This window comes from Centruroides sculpturatus, unplaced genomic scaffold, assembly GCF_000671375.1.
Source record: "Centruroides sculpturatus isolate CEXI.00-Female unplaced genomic scaffold, Cexi_2.0 scaffold305, whole genome shotgun sequence".
Taxonomy (NCBI): Eukaryota; Metazoa; Arthropoda; class Arachnida; order Scorpiones; family Buthidae; genus Centruroides; species Centruroides sculpturatus.
This window is the reverse complement of record NW_019384644.1, coordinates 105,707-119,622: the sequence shown is the minus strand read 5'-3', so window position 1 is coordinate 119,622 and position 13,916 is coordinate 105,707. Positions and strand designations below refer to the sequence as shown.

At 30.9% G+C, this 13,916-nt stretch overlaps 2 protein-coding genes and 1 non-coding gene across 3 annotated transcripts; all 3 read right to left on the bottom strand.

The window, feature by feature from the left end:
* Positions 1 to 469: 469 nt before the first annotated feature.
* Positions 470 to 1,139, bottom strand: LOC111626127 (tyrosine-protein kinase receptor cam-1-like). The gene is made up of 2 exons (XM_023369415.1): positions 1,006 to 1,139; positions 470 to 927 (listed from the first exon to the last, which is right to left on the bottom strand). The coding sequence occupies exons 1-2, from the start codon at positions 1,076 to 1,078 to the stop codon at positions 638 to 640; spliced, it is 363 nt and encodes a 120-aa protein (XP_023225183.1). The 5' UTR covers positions 1,079 to 1,139; the 3' UTR covers positions 470 to 637.
* A 95-nt stretch (positions 1,140 to 1,234) lies between these two features.
* LOC111626093 (Down syndrome cell adhesion molecule-like protein Dscam2) lies at positions 1,235 to 3,640 on the bottom strand. The gene is made up of 5 exons (XM_023369378.1): positions 3,518 to 3,640; positions 2,500 to 2,778; positions 2,293 to 2,412; positions 2,049 to 2,222; positions 1,235 to 1,290 (listed from the first exon to the last, which is right to left on the bottom strand). Exons 1-5 carry the CDS (start codon positions 3,627 to 3,629, stop codon positions 1,256 to 1,258), a joined length of 720 nt encoding a protein of 239 aa, XP_023225146.1. The 5' UTR covers positions 3,630 to 3,640; the 3' UTR covers positions 1,235 to 1,255.
* A 5,818-nt stretch (positions 3,641 to 9,458) lies between these two features.
* On the bottom strand, positions 9,459 to 9,565 carry LOC111626151. Its single transcript, XR_002756834.1, has one exon. It is a non-coding gene; the product is annotated as a U6 spliceosomal RNA (small nuclear RNA).
* Positions 9,566 to 13,916: the final 4,351 nt, after the last annotated feature.

Here is a 13,916-nt window from a genome sequence, read left to right as displayed (position 1 = left end):
GAAATTTAGTAAACGTGTTTTAATTTTATATATTAGAAATACTTAGTTCAATATATACATTATATTGAATTATAGTATATATTATAGGATTTATGAATAATAAAATATGCAATGTTCTATATATTTTTAAAAGTTTATTGAATACATATGCAGTAAATTTATAATTAGTGTATTATAAATAAATGCTGCATTACCATTAACTCTTAGAGTAACAGTTTTTTGAAGATCTTGACCCACTCCGTTTGTTATTTCACAGCGATAATTTCCTTCATCCTCTTTAGATACAGCATTTAATTCTATTGTTCCATTATCATAGAGTTTTAAATTATCGCTTGCCGTTATTTCGAGAAAATTATCTTCGTTCACTTCAAAGCAATCAGAAAATTAATCACAATATATTTATTTATAAAATAAGCTTTGAAATTATATCATATAAATTAATCATACTCGAAATTTTCCATTTAATTTGAGGTAGCGGTCGTCCGGATGCTTCGCAGTTAAATATAACTGTTTCTCCAAGGAATGCATTTTTATCAGTTGGAATTTTTAACCATGCAGGAGGAACTGCAGTATGATCGACAGTTAGAAAATTCCTCGTTTTGTAAAGTAAAATAAAGAACAAAAATACACATTATAATTAATGGTTACCTGAAACTTTCAAAACGGAGCTCCGACTTTCCACAATGTTTGTTGTTTTAACAACACACGTGTAATTGCCACTATCTTCTTCCGATACTGGGTCGATTACGATCGTTGATACATCGCCATAAGAATGAATTTGTATATTGTTACTTTTTTTAATTTCTATACCATCTTTTAACCACGTAAATCTGAGATTTTCTCCAGTTCTAGTAGCACAAAGAACACTTACGCGATCACCGATGGAAGTTATACTAGGAAAATTAAGAGGTTGCACTTCTAATCTTTCTAGAATAATAAATTATAGATTAACTTAAGTTAATTAACTATATTCGTTAATGCTTTTGATAAGTATAAAAAACTCACCACTGGTGCACAAATACATCCAGTTGACAAAAACAAGTATGCAAATATTTCTTTGCATCGACATCACAATCATCCTACTATCGATAATTTTCAATGAGAGAACAGATATAATTTTTCCGATAATTAATTTAAGAATCTACACGTTCCTCATTTTCTTCTCTCCTGCGTAGCCAAAGCGCACGGTTAACATACGTTACCAATCTACAAACATATCTAACAAAGACATTACGTCCTCTCACTGATACTCGCCTTAGCGCCCTCGTACATTAAATTTTCTATAAAATGCTGTATTTTTAAAACAATAATTTGTATATATTGTTAAATTATTATTTATTTTTATTATGATTATATAATTTATTATTTTAAATTTGTTATGTTTGAATTCAAATAAACTACCGAATAAATTTATCATTTTGATTAATTTTGTTACTAATTCAAGCTTTCTGTATTTGCAAGTAAGAGCTCTGATCATCAAATAAAAAATTATTAATGGCTGAAATATATGAAAAATCCTTTAAATGGCATTAATTTATTTCAATTATTACAATGAATTTATTAACTCTTAAAACAAATTGATAAAATATAAATTGACAAAACATTACTTTCATTAAATATTATTTTACAAATTTACTTAATTTCTAATGCATTTAGCTATAAGTTAAATAAAGTACTTATTATATTTTTAAAACGCGATTATGAATTTAATCTTAAATATTAATTAAGGATGTTATTTATTTAATAATTTCCTTTTTTTTCCTTTAATTTATACAATTTTTTAACAATTTAAACAAAGACATGCTTATAAAAAAAAGCAATTTTTAATTAATTATATTATATTGCACGATTATTAAACCGAATTAAATAATATTGTATACTTAAACTTATGTACTTCATATTAATGTGAATATAATATATACATTTTAATATGTAATCACAAAATTATTATAGATTGAAAATTCATTTTCAAAATGCGATATGTTATTCAATTGCAAAATACAGTATAAATTAAAATTTTTCGAAAATAAAATTGAAACAAACCTTACCTGTAACTCTTATCGTTATCGTTTTCTTTAGTTCTTGGTTGATTCCATTCGAAATTTCACAAGAATAGATGCCTTCGTCGGCTTTCTCGATTTCAGTAAGTGTTAAAGAACCGTTTCCAAAAATTGTGCTTTTAGAACTTGCATGAATTTTCACAAAATTTTCATCATTCAAACCTTAAAAGTTTTAACGCCATTATTACATTATCACGCAGATAATCAATCGAATCATTCCGACACGAAATACCTAAAGCTTTCATCCACGTTGTAATTGGCGGAGGATTTCCGGAAGCCAAACAGTCAATGGTTATAGTACTTCCTTCGAATACATTTTTGTCTGCAGGTATATGAAGCCATTTTGGAGGAACTGTAATGATATTTTCTCAAGATGTTAACGATTCAATATGTAATTACTATTCTATTTAAATTAGAAATATGGTGTATTCTAAAGTACCTAACACTGTAAGAGACGTCGTAAAGCTGTCGGAAGCGATTCCAGAAGTTACTACACAAGTATAATTTCCACTATCGTCTTCGTGCAAAGGATCTATTATTATTGTAGATACATCCGCATAAGATCTTAGTTGAATTCTATCCGAAGCATTTATCTCTTGACCATTTTTCAACCAACGAAAATTTAACTTGTCTCCCGCTCTTGTCGTGCATGTAGTACTAACCCGTTCATTTAGAGCAGAAGGTGAAGGAAAATTAAATGGTTGGATTTTTAGAATATCTGAAACGTATATAGCAGGTTTATAACTATTAGTGATTAATAAAAACTCAAAAAAATCTCTTAAAAGTCTCCTAGCTTACTGAATGTAAACTTACATCATAAATATATTTTAAGAGTTTCCTTTGTTATATATTAATAATAGCGAAAAAATTTTAAAATTAATAAAAATTTAACTTTATTTTTTATCATATACAGTAACTTATATAAATGAAGTTTCCTACATTTTTGTAAAGCCTACATTCGTTCACGAGTGGTGAATCTGTTATATGTTCAAAGGATAATATTGAAAATAATTTATTAACTAAAAACACGTCATATTAACAAACATTTTTATTATAAACATTATATAACGCTAATTTTCCAATTTCTTTTTTACAACAATCACATTTTAATTAAAAGTTAATAAGAAAAATGATTCTGGAAGTCGCTAAATAATATATTCAAAACAAGTTTAATTTCATTATCATTTAAAGAAATTCCAGTTTTTTTATTTTTAATATTTTACAATTAGTCTATGATACTTTCCAAAATATTCTCTAACCTACATTACCTTACTTTGTTTTTAACAGTGTTATTTGGGCCTCTAAAGTTTAGTGAAGAATCATATTTTAATTAAATATGTAGATAACATTTACCTAATTAAACATGCGTTATAAGCCGTTTCTATTAAAATTCACCACTAACGATCGCACAGTTATCTCAATATGATCCTTATAAACTTAATGTGTAAAGAACTTACCTTGAGATGCATTTGCAAAAGTGAACATTAGGATTATTTCTAAAATCATATTTGTTGTAAGAACTATAAAACACATTTTCAGAAAAAGGAGAATGCGACTAAAAATTTTCATGCAACCAGAATACGTCGCGACGGACAAAGGCAATGCTGTGGATGTTTCTGATGGAACAGCGTCCTCTAAAGGTTAATTCGAAAACCAAAAGCAGTATTAAGAATTTGTGTTATTAATCGTTAAATATTTATAAATTATTTGCCTTAACGAATTCAAAAATGTGCTAAATTTAAACTTTTGTAAATTTCATAATGGTGTTTAAGTTTAAACTTTAAAAATAAGATTAGAAACCTTGCGTAAAATGCAAAATCAAATTGGGGTCTTTATGTTTAAATTTTATTTTGTAAAGAATCACGTATTCCTAAATTCATCGATGACTTTACCGAATGTTCCGGTGGATGTTTTCCACCGGAAGTGTCTCTAAACGCATCCGGTTTGCACCGATGTCTCATTAAGCTCAACAGTCTGTAAAACTGGTACGGACTGGTGAACAGTCGTAAACAATATCACTGATTCCATGAAATGCATGCGTTTGACACATGGGGAATATTCTGTAAAAACTTTGTGTAAAGATTCAAACAAGTAATTGTTCCTCATTTTCAGAATTTTGTGTTTTTTACGCAATCTGCAAGTAAATGTACTACATGATACGAATGTTTGGACTCAAGAATCCGCCATGTTTATTCAACGGTGTAATTTAAATTTTTTTACATTTGAGAATGAAGGAATATTATGAATAATTTAACATTTTAACTAATTAAATAAACTCAGAAAATTATTCAGTGGCGTACCGTAGTGGGGGCGGCAGGGGCGGCAAAATTACCTTTCAGGGGGCGGCAAAATTTCACAATAAATAATAATAATACTGTACCTTGTAAAAATTTGAAACATCCTAATCTATACTTGCATCGCGCCTACGATAGTGCTATCGTCCTTACAGTCTGGGAATCGGCTCGCCGGGTGAACTAATAACTTTTTCGTCCGAGGAATTCCTGCGAAACCTGTTGATCTTTTTTTTGCTTGTACGATCCATTTGCGTTCATATACACCACTAATATCCAATAGAACTATTTTAAACAGGTCGCTGCACTACCACCGAATTTTTCATTGCTTGTTCTGTGACAAAACTGAATTTTGGTCTTTTAAATTGAAATACCTAAATAAGGGGGCCGAAATTTTCCTCCTCCCCGGGCGGCTGACACCCACGGTATGCCACTGAAATTATTACTAAACTAAACGTATTTATAACTAAACTAATATCAAATTGAATTGTTTTGTGTGACAGTAAACAATTATCTTTCAATGTTACTTCTCCGATTTTTTTACTGTTACTGATATTTCCTTTTCATGGCTAATAAATTTAAGTTATAAAATTAGAATAATAAAATAGTAAACTATAAAATAATTAATTATTCTAATTTTAAAAACAAACTTTAAAAATTTTTCGAAAATGAATTTTCAAGGAATAGAAAATACATTTTTAATAGAAAATAAATATACATAAACTATGTAATTTAATCCTTTTTAATGTAAAAATTACATTGATTTGAAAAAAGATTTTACTCACAAAGACAAACTCGTAATAAGCGCTTTCAGGGACGTTATCACCGAACCACGAAGTGTTCGCTGAAAGAATTCGCAAAGCATACTTAACTTCAATTTTCTTGAAAACGGTTTGAGAAATATATGAATATTAGAGGTCACGATATGGTCACTGTGATGATCATGTCGTGACCTCTATTTGTAAGAAATTAAAGATTTCAGTTCTTCATTCTATGGGATCCGAGTTCGAGTTCACATCAGAACTCCAGAAATTTTCGTGGGTGGTTTTGACTAAGATATGCCGAGTCTGGGATTACTCGCTATTCTGTCACCATATTTTTGAGTTTGATCGAATTCGTCGTGAATTTTAAAAATAATATCCTTTTACTGCCACAAGACGAAAAAAAATTTTTAATTATATTATCCTAAATATTTTATTTATAAAATAAAACATAAAATGATGAGATAAGCGACTAGACAGTTATGCAGGATCGGAATCGCATAAATTTCCACGAGCAGCTTCATCCATATTGTTGCTCATGTTAGACCGACCCATACTTATAAAACTTATCCTAATCCGCAAAAATAAGACCTTTGCCTATTTATAATAAATTAATAATATAAAAATAATTTTTTAAATAAAATCTCATAACAGATTGCGCCGCAATTTTAACTTTGTAAGTTATTTGAATGGCAAAAAAATCGTGCAAGAGTTTGCTGCTTTTTTGCTTTAGTTATGACATTATGTTTTAAATGTATGAAATTATACTTCTAAATAATAACTTTAATTGATAATAAATGTTTATACAGAACCAAATATTATTCAAATAATAAACAGATTATCATTTCCTGAATTAAAAAATTTCTATTTAATTTTACTCACTCTTTTTTTAGAGAGTTTGCTATATTCTAACAAAACACAAAAAACATTACAATTAAAAAACCCGGCAACGAGTAGCGTAACTTTCTCGGCTGTCATGAGAATTTATTTAAACTAGATAGGTCATATCGAAAAACTCGAGACGATGTTTATTGATGTAGCTAGCCTGGGCGAGTGTTTTCACATTTTTGGGTCCGGTTTTTTTTACATATAAAGCCACACAATTGCTTCATATTTTTGCAGTTTGGTGAATTTCGGTTTAAAAAAATATGATTAAAAGTATAGATAAAAAGAAAAATGCAATAAAGAAATTAAATTAAAGTAAACGAAAGTAAAGAAAATAAATAAAGTAAACTTAACTAAAAAATGGGTTCTGGGGAACTTTTGCATTTTTTTTTTTTTTTTTTTTTTTTTTTTTTTTTTTTTTTTTTTTTTTTTTTTTTTTTTTTTTTTTTTTTTTTTTTTTTTTTTTTTTTTTTTTTTTTTTTTTTTTTTTTTTTTTTTTTTTTTTTTTTTTTTTTTTTTTTTTTTTTTTTTTTTTTTTTTTTTTTNCTAGTGAGGATGATGGATATAAATCAGGTTCCTTTTTCTTTGAACTTGGATAACTTTTCTGTAGTTTAACCGAAATTCGCCAAGATCTGTAAAAATATGAAACAACTGTCTGGCTTTATATTCCATAAAACAGCACCTAAAAATGTTAAAATACTTTTTTATTAAGCGTCAAGGAGGAGAAAGTCGACACTTTCATTTTTTGAATATATGTTTTTTCTGAGTCAATTATATTTTCCAAAAGATAATTTATGCACATGCCAGGATTCTACCGAGCATTCTGATATCAAAATTATCAAAATCTAACGAGGGAATTCTTTTAAAAAAATCAGACATTAAACTAAAAAAGTTCTTGCAGAAGCCTGGGCTTCGCCCAGAAAATTATAAAATGGTAAAACGCACAACTCGGAGGATAGATTCTAGATGATGGTTCTGATTTTAGGTATTTAGGTATCTGATTTAGGTATTAAAAATTATAAATGCTAATAAACAAGTAAAATCACCATTAAATTCGATCCCTCTCGAGATAGGATACATGATCCTCTTCTATCATCCCACCCCTCGACATTTAACCACCAAAATTTATTATTATTAATGTCCCTTACATACAAGCTACCATGCCAAAGTTCGTTTCGTAATCTTTACACCATCCTGAGATATTAAATGAAAGACCCACCCCTTTTTGACTTTTTCTCCTTTTCTGACTTGTTTTACTTTTTTGGAGTTCAAAACATGCAGATTTGCAAAAGACTTAGAGGGTCAAATTTGACACGATTCTTATACTTTCCTTCTTATGTACGAGCCTCGTATATGTTACGGCCAAAGCCCAAAATCGGCGAAAGTGGGAAATGTCTGGCCAAATCAGAAAATTGCTAATGTAAATTGACTGGCCAATGTCCGATCTTTTCTTGATTTTAGGATTTGGCCAGCCAGTTTGCAAAATGGCATGGGGCGATCGGCCAAAGTCGGAAGAAAAAAGTCATAATGGATCTGTATAATTCATACTTTATCTTGATTATTAATTATAAATTATCAAATTCAATTATGTGTTAAGCTTATTAATAGTAAATTATCAACCTTTAATCATCACTTGTTACAACAAGATGACATTTCGAACTACACAACAGTTTATTATTTCTACATTTGCAGCGATTTGTTGCGCTCTTAGTCGTGGAATTGCATCGAGTGTAGCCTTGGCCGCCTCTCAGTGAATGGGAAGACGCGATAATTTGTAGTAACTTTTCTTCTGCGCCCACGCATTCCAGTATGAGTAGTTTCTCGTGCAGAATAGAAAACTCACTTCTGGAATACAGTGTTTAAGAACACCATGTTCTGTTCCTAGCTTGTAGAAAGCGCTCTCGACGTTCACGACAATTGCAAGAACGCTTCTTGGATTACCGCGACTTCTATCAACATTTGGCATACGGATGCGTACGTTATCTCCAACTTTCACCAGTGGGAATTTTGCATCTGAAAATTTAAGCATATTATAACCGCATTATGTATCTTATTACAAATTTCTATACTACATGTGAAAAAAGTGATAAGATTGCTATTGTATATTCGAATATAAATCCGTATATACATATTCCCAATGGAAGCGCCGTATTGCTGAATGTGGGACAGCTTCCACGGCGAAAATATATGAATTGTGTAAAGCAGCCAGATTACAGGCATTCGCGCATGCGCTTTACAGAGCACCAACCTCTCGCGGTTTAGCTGGTGGATGCTACACACCAAAATATCGTATAACGCTTCCAATGATTCTATCTAGGGCCGGCACAGCTTCCTTATCATCAAATGTCACCGCACATCACTGTATAGCATGCAAGTAATTATTTTTCCGTACCCTTCGTCTGCTTTATTACTTATTCCACAAATTGCACGGACATCTTTGCCGCAGGATCCACAAGAATGGGTTGAACTACATGATTTTTCACACATTACACAGAATCTTTTCGCATTGTTATTGTCAAACAACCAGTCTAGACTTTCCGATGGTTTCACCGCCACGAAAGCAGCTTCATTTCCGGAGGCAGTCCCTGCATTTATAGCATTCTCTATTTTTTGTTCGACGTTCTTAAGATCTTCGTCTGTAAGTTAGCGACAACCTCTCTGGGCGGATTTGAGGTACTCGGCCCCACCTTTGCTTTGCAGCCAAACATAGCCTGATATAGCGACTGCTGAATGCTTTGGTGAAAAGAACGGTTTTTCATGAATTGAATAAATCGGAGACCCTCAGACCAATATGTTAATTCATTTGTCTGCATCCATGTCATCATCATATTCTCAACATCTCAGTTAGCACATTCCATGGAACCTTGATGCTTTTAAATAATTTTTTATTTAAAAAATAAAAATTAATCGTACGATAACTTTTTGTCATGTATTCGGAAGCCCTGCAATTTTGAAAAAAGAGTCGACGGTTCCTTCTGAATTTTCTTATATTCAGCAAGGTCTCATATTTAGAAGTCGAGTTACGTATCAGTTTCAAATGTTTTGTATATACTTGGCCCACTTTCCATCTGAATCTTAGCCGCAGCTCAAAATTCTGCTTTGCTCTCCATGTTATCTAGTAATCATCTATTAGTCGAGTTCGTTTCGTCCAGAATGACTTGACGTCACTTTTTCGGCTTTTTCATCGTAAAACTGAAGAGTTAACGTCAAACTGTCGTTAATTGTACACTTTTTGGACGAAACGAACGTAAGCATTATTAATTTGAAGAAAATTTTAAATTAATGTTATAGATCGATGAGATTTTTAAAGTGTATTTGTTGTTTGAAATAAGTTACGAGATTCAACAATGAATTTCGTTTGTTATAAGTTATTTATTGTGAATAATGGAGTTTTAACAATCAGAATCAGTTTTAACAATAGTATTGTTCAACAACATCGCAAATATCAAGACCGAAGAGTAAATAATAAGGAACACTTGACGATTTTGCATATCCTCCTTGCGCAGGGGCATGCTACTCTTCTCTGTATCGTTCCTGTTTTAGCATTTTTTGTACTACCGAAGTTGTATCAATTGATTATTCATATTTCTAATTTTATTTCAGGTAGCGAACAACTTGAGAGTACTTTGACGATACATGTCATCTTTTTACCTTTTGATCATCGACTTACGGGTCACCTCGTGTAATGCAAGTAGTAGATAAATGGCAGTTCGGCTCAGCTTTCAACGAGATGACCCAAATCCCAAAAATGCCAACCTTAAAAAATAGCGCAATACATAACATTCCGTCCATTTTCTTAGTTTCTGGAATCTGAAGGTTGAAATTTCAACAAGAAAACAAATGTGAAGGTTCCGTTGAAATATATTAATTAGGAACAGAGTTATTAAATTGGAAAATAATTCTCTAACAATATTTTTCATTATCGTTTCAAATTACTAAGATAATTTATTCCCATTATTCCTCCGGTTGTTATTACCATTCTTATCCATTTTTTAAAATATGAATATCAAGTCTTTTAGTTTATTTATAAGTTTTATATTTTTATATTATACTAAATCTGTTGGGAAGAAATATTTGAACTGTTTCCAAATAAACTCATAATGGTATTGACACTATTATGAGTTTATTTCAATATTGAGTGATAAATAATTCCAGTTGATAGCTGAATATTGATAGGCTATGTTTAATTCAAATTCGTGTAACTTTTGAGTTAAAACGAGTGAGAGATTTTCTCAATGTTTCCATTTATACAGGTTGAAATTTTATATTTTAGTGCAAAAATTCATGAACTATCTTCCAATAGTTAATTAATTATCCTTGTAACATAGAACTTTTCTGTTAACTCGAACTTCATGTAAATCATGTTTAGAGCTTCTTTGTTGTTTTGTAATGTGGCTGTAATGATTTTTGCTATTGAATAAGTCATTTATCTACTACAAATGCATATTCTACATTTTTTATATACAGTCGACCCTCATAACACTGTTGATAATTCCGTTTTATATGAATTCATATTGAACGAGTCACTTAGATTTTATAAATACGTGAGCCGTTCATAGCCCGGCACACGTATTTGTAAAATCTCAGTGACTCGTACAACATGGAATTCATATAAAACGGAAAAATCAACAGTGTTATAGAGGAGTCGACTGTATAGAATTTTTAACAAAATTTGTAATGTATTTGCAATGATTTATATTGGAAACTGTCGCTATTCCAGTTTTTACCGTAATGGTGATTCTGTCTAGCCATTACGGGGTTTCTGGACAAACAAAAAACCCACGGAAAAGGGTGAGACCTTGACGATGGTTCCGTGGCTTCTAATGGAATTCATTTTCTGTAACTAACTTCACCCGGCAGAAGCATTCAAAAATACTTTTTGAATTTATTCTTTTTTCATGATATATCAATAGTTTTACTTTTATCTTGGAATCATTTTTGCCGTTAAAAACAGTAATTCATTAATTGTCAACGTTCGTTTATACAGCAAATCAATCTGGAAAGTAAAATATTAAGATGCATTAAAAAATTAGACCGGTATTAACCAGAATTTTGTATAAGTATAATGTATGTGTATATATATATAAATGTAAATGAAATGTATAATACACATGTAACTTATAATTTTAAATACAATATTATGTTATTATTCTAAAAGTGAAGTGAAGAGACATTTTGTGTATCTCATTTCAAAAATAAACAATATTGTTTAAGTCCATAACGTATTCATTTTATATGACATAACATTCTCGGTGGATAATCGAATGCATTCAATGAAACTATGTTACTGTGAAAGACCGAAATTAGAGAATGTCGACACATACAAAATACATCGGTGAAAGTCCGAATATTTGGATATATTATTATACATTCGAATAATCGCCAGTGTATGTCGACAAACACAGATAAGCTTTGGTGGAGGTCGAAACGACACCCGGGAAGCCGATGTCGACAGAGAGGCGACAGTCTGTTGAGGCCAAATCCTTTGTGGGTAGCCGGAGATAGGACAAGGTCTTTTGATTCCGTGAAGTGGGGATCAAAAGACCTTGTCCTATCTAAAAGACGGTTTGTCAGATCGTGTGGCAGAGGATGAGAGGAGTCGTCGGTAAGGCGTCGGCGATATCCGAATAAAAGACACCATTAACAGATCAGTTCGTAATCACATAATAACGCAATCAGTTCGTAATTTGTAAAAAAAAAAAAAAGTTACTTTCTATAGATGAGATTTCTTCTCAAGAAATATCGCTGAATAAGCAACTGCAGCTAATTCAAAAAGTAGAGGGCAAGGCTATAAACTGTCATTGCAAAAAAAAGTGTTCCACCAATAAATGCAGTTGTAAAAGCAAGGAACTCTTGTGCAATTCGAAATGCCATAACAGTTTAAGTTGTTGCAATAAATAAGATTGTATAACGTTAATCACATAATTTATGTGTAAGTTTATTATTGTATTATTTTCTTTAATGATTTAGAATGTACTCGTTTTCTCGTTTCGTCATAATTCGTTTTAGGTTCAACAGTTTATTTACATATGCTGTTACTTAAGCTTTCTCCTATTTCCACATATTAAAATGTTGCATTTTTGTCTTAATGTAATAAAAATATTTTTATTCAATATTCACCGTCAGTGCATGCTGAATGTCGACATTTGCCAGTGTAAGTGAGAAATAATGATATTTAACAAATATTTCGTACATACACGAAACGACTGTGTGAATGCTGACATTCACCGGAGAATGTTGACATTCGCCAGATATCGGTCATTCACAGTAACAATCACAGTACCGAATATTCGGCCAAACTATTCGGCTTGATTAACGCACGTACGAAAGTTGCGCACAAACCGCATTATGGCAAGGATCCTGCTCTCTATTGGCCCGCTGTCACTACGCTTCGCCAATCACGTTAATTCTTGACAGTTGTAGNAATCACATAATTTATGTGTAAGTTTATTATTGTATTATTTTCTTTAATGATTTAGAATGTACCCATTTTCTCGTTTCGTCATAATTCGTTTTAGGTTCAACAGTTTATTTACATATGCTGTTACTTAAGCTTTCTCCTATTTCCACATATTAAAATGTTGCATTTTTGTCTTAATGTAATAAAAATATTTTTATTCAACATTCACCGTCAGTGCATGCTGAATGTCGACATTTGCCAGTGTAAGTGAGAAATAATGATATTTAACAAATATTTCGTACATACACGAAACGACTGTGTGAATGCTGACATTCACCGGAGAATGTTGACATTCGCTAGATATCGGTCATTCACAGTAACAACTATATAAAATCTGTAAATGTAGATCAATACAGAAATCGTTGGATTATTATTAGACTGTAATTTAAAAATTTCAGATCTATGGAAACCAGATATGGAAAGCTTAAGAGCAGGAGACCCCGATTAACAAATAACGGACTTCCGGTTTTTTGGGAAGTCCCGCTATTTTAATTGAAAAATTCCTCCAGAACAGTTAGAATCTAACTGTTAGATAGATAATAGGCATGACTCTCTTGTTAACAGGAAAGTATGATGTACAGGAGCAAGACACTACTAAAATCAAGAGCATTGTGCATCGAGATCTAAAAAATTGCAACCAGGCATTTTGACAATGTCACAATAAATAATTGCTCGTTATTTATAGAAAATATATTTTTTTTTGACCATACATACATAGATAAGTCTTTGTCTATTTTTTGTCCCTTGCCTATTTTCTGGAATTTGTTGTTGCCTCGTACAGCGTGTGAAGGGACAGAAAATAGACAAAGACTCATCTATGTATGTATGGTCAAAAAGAAATATATTTTCTATAAATGTCATAATTTGTCCTGGCAGTTTTTTATTTTTTTATAATTGCTCGTTATTTTTATTTTTTTATACCTGATAAAATCAAAATCATTTTGGAATAAAGTTTGCATTGTTTAAACTTGTTTATTTTAAACTATACATACCTTAACTTATGGCAATACAACCTCAGCAAGAAAAAAAACAATATTCTTTATCTTATATAGTTCCAGACCAATTATCCAACAAGTTTTGGGTCGAAAAGTGGTCCAGTTTTTCGGACACGGGCTAAATATATACTTAAAATATAAAGTAAACAGTAGAAAGTAAAGAACGAAACTGCATTTAACAGATGCAAATTAATATATTTTTAAAATATGGTCTGTTTAATCATTATTTATCCTCTTAAAAAAGGAATGTTATGCATACAACAATTTTTAGATTAAAAATTATACGAAGATAAATATAGAACATGATGGAACTGGCGTCGTATAACGCGTACATCACAGAAACTAAAATTCAAGGTCCGCACGGTGAACTACAGCTTTACTACAGCTTACCATATTCAAGAGTAGTCGGTTTTCTGGTAATTCCGGATTTGTGGTAGCTGAATAATTGGACTTTACTATAGTTA

What these genes read in the sequence shown, in the direction of transcription:
- LOC111626127 (XM_023369415.1), bottom strand. Translation starts at nt 1,078, where the DNA reads ATGATTGTGATGTCGATGCAAAGAAATATTTGCATACTTGTTTTTGTC. An exon ending in GATGTATTTGTGCACCAGTG is followed by an intron (nt 928 to 1,005) that starts GTGAGTTTTTTA and finishes TTATTATTCTAG; the next exon opens with AAAGATTAGAAGTGCAACCT.
- LOC111626093 (XM_023369378.1), bottom strand. Translation starts at nt 3,629, where the DNA reads ATGAAAATTTTTAGTCGCATTCTCCTTTTTCTGAAAATGTGTTTTATA. An exon ending in GACGTCTCTTACAGTGTTAG is followed by an intron (nt 2,413 to 2,499) that starts GTACTTTAGAAT and finishes ATATCATTACAG; the next exon opens with TTCCTCCAAAATGGCTTCAT. An exon ending in AACGTGGATGAAAGCTTTAG is followed by an intron (nt 2,223 to 2,292) that starts GTATTTCGTGTC and finishes AAAACTTTTAAG; the next exon opens with GTTTGAATGATGAAAATTTT.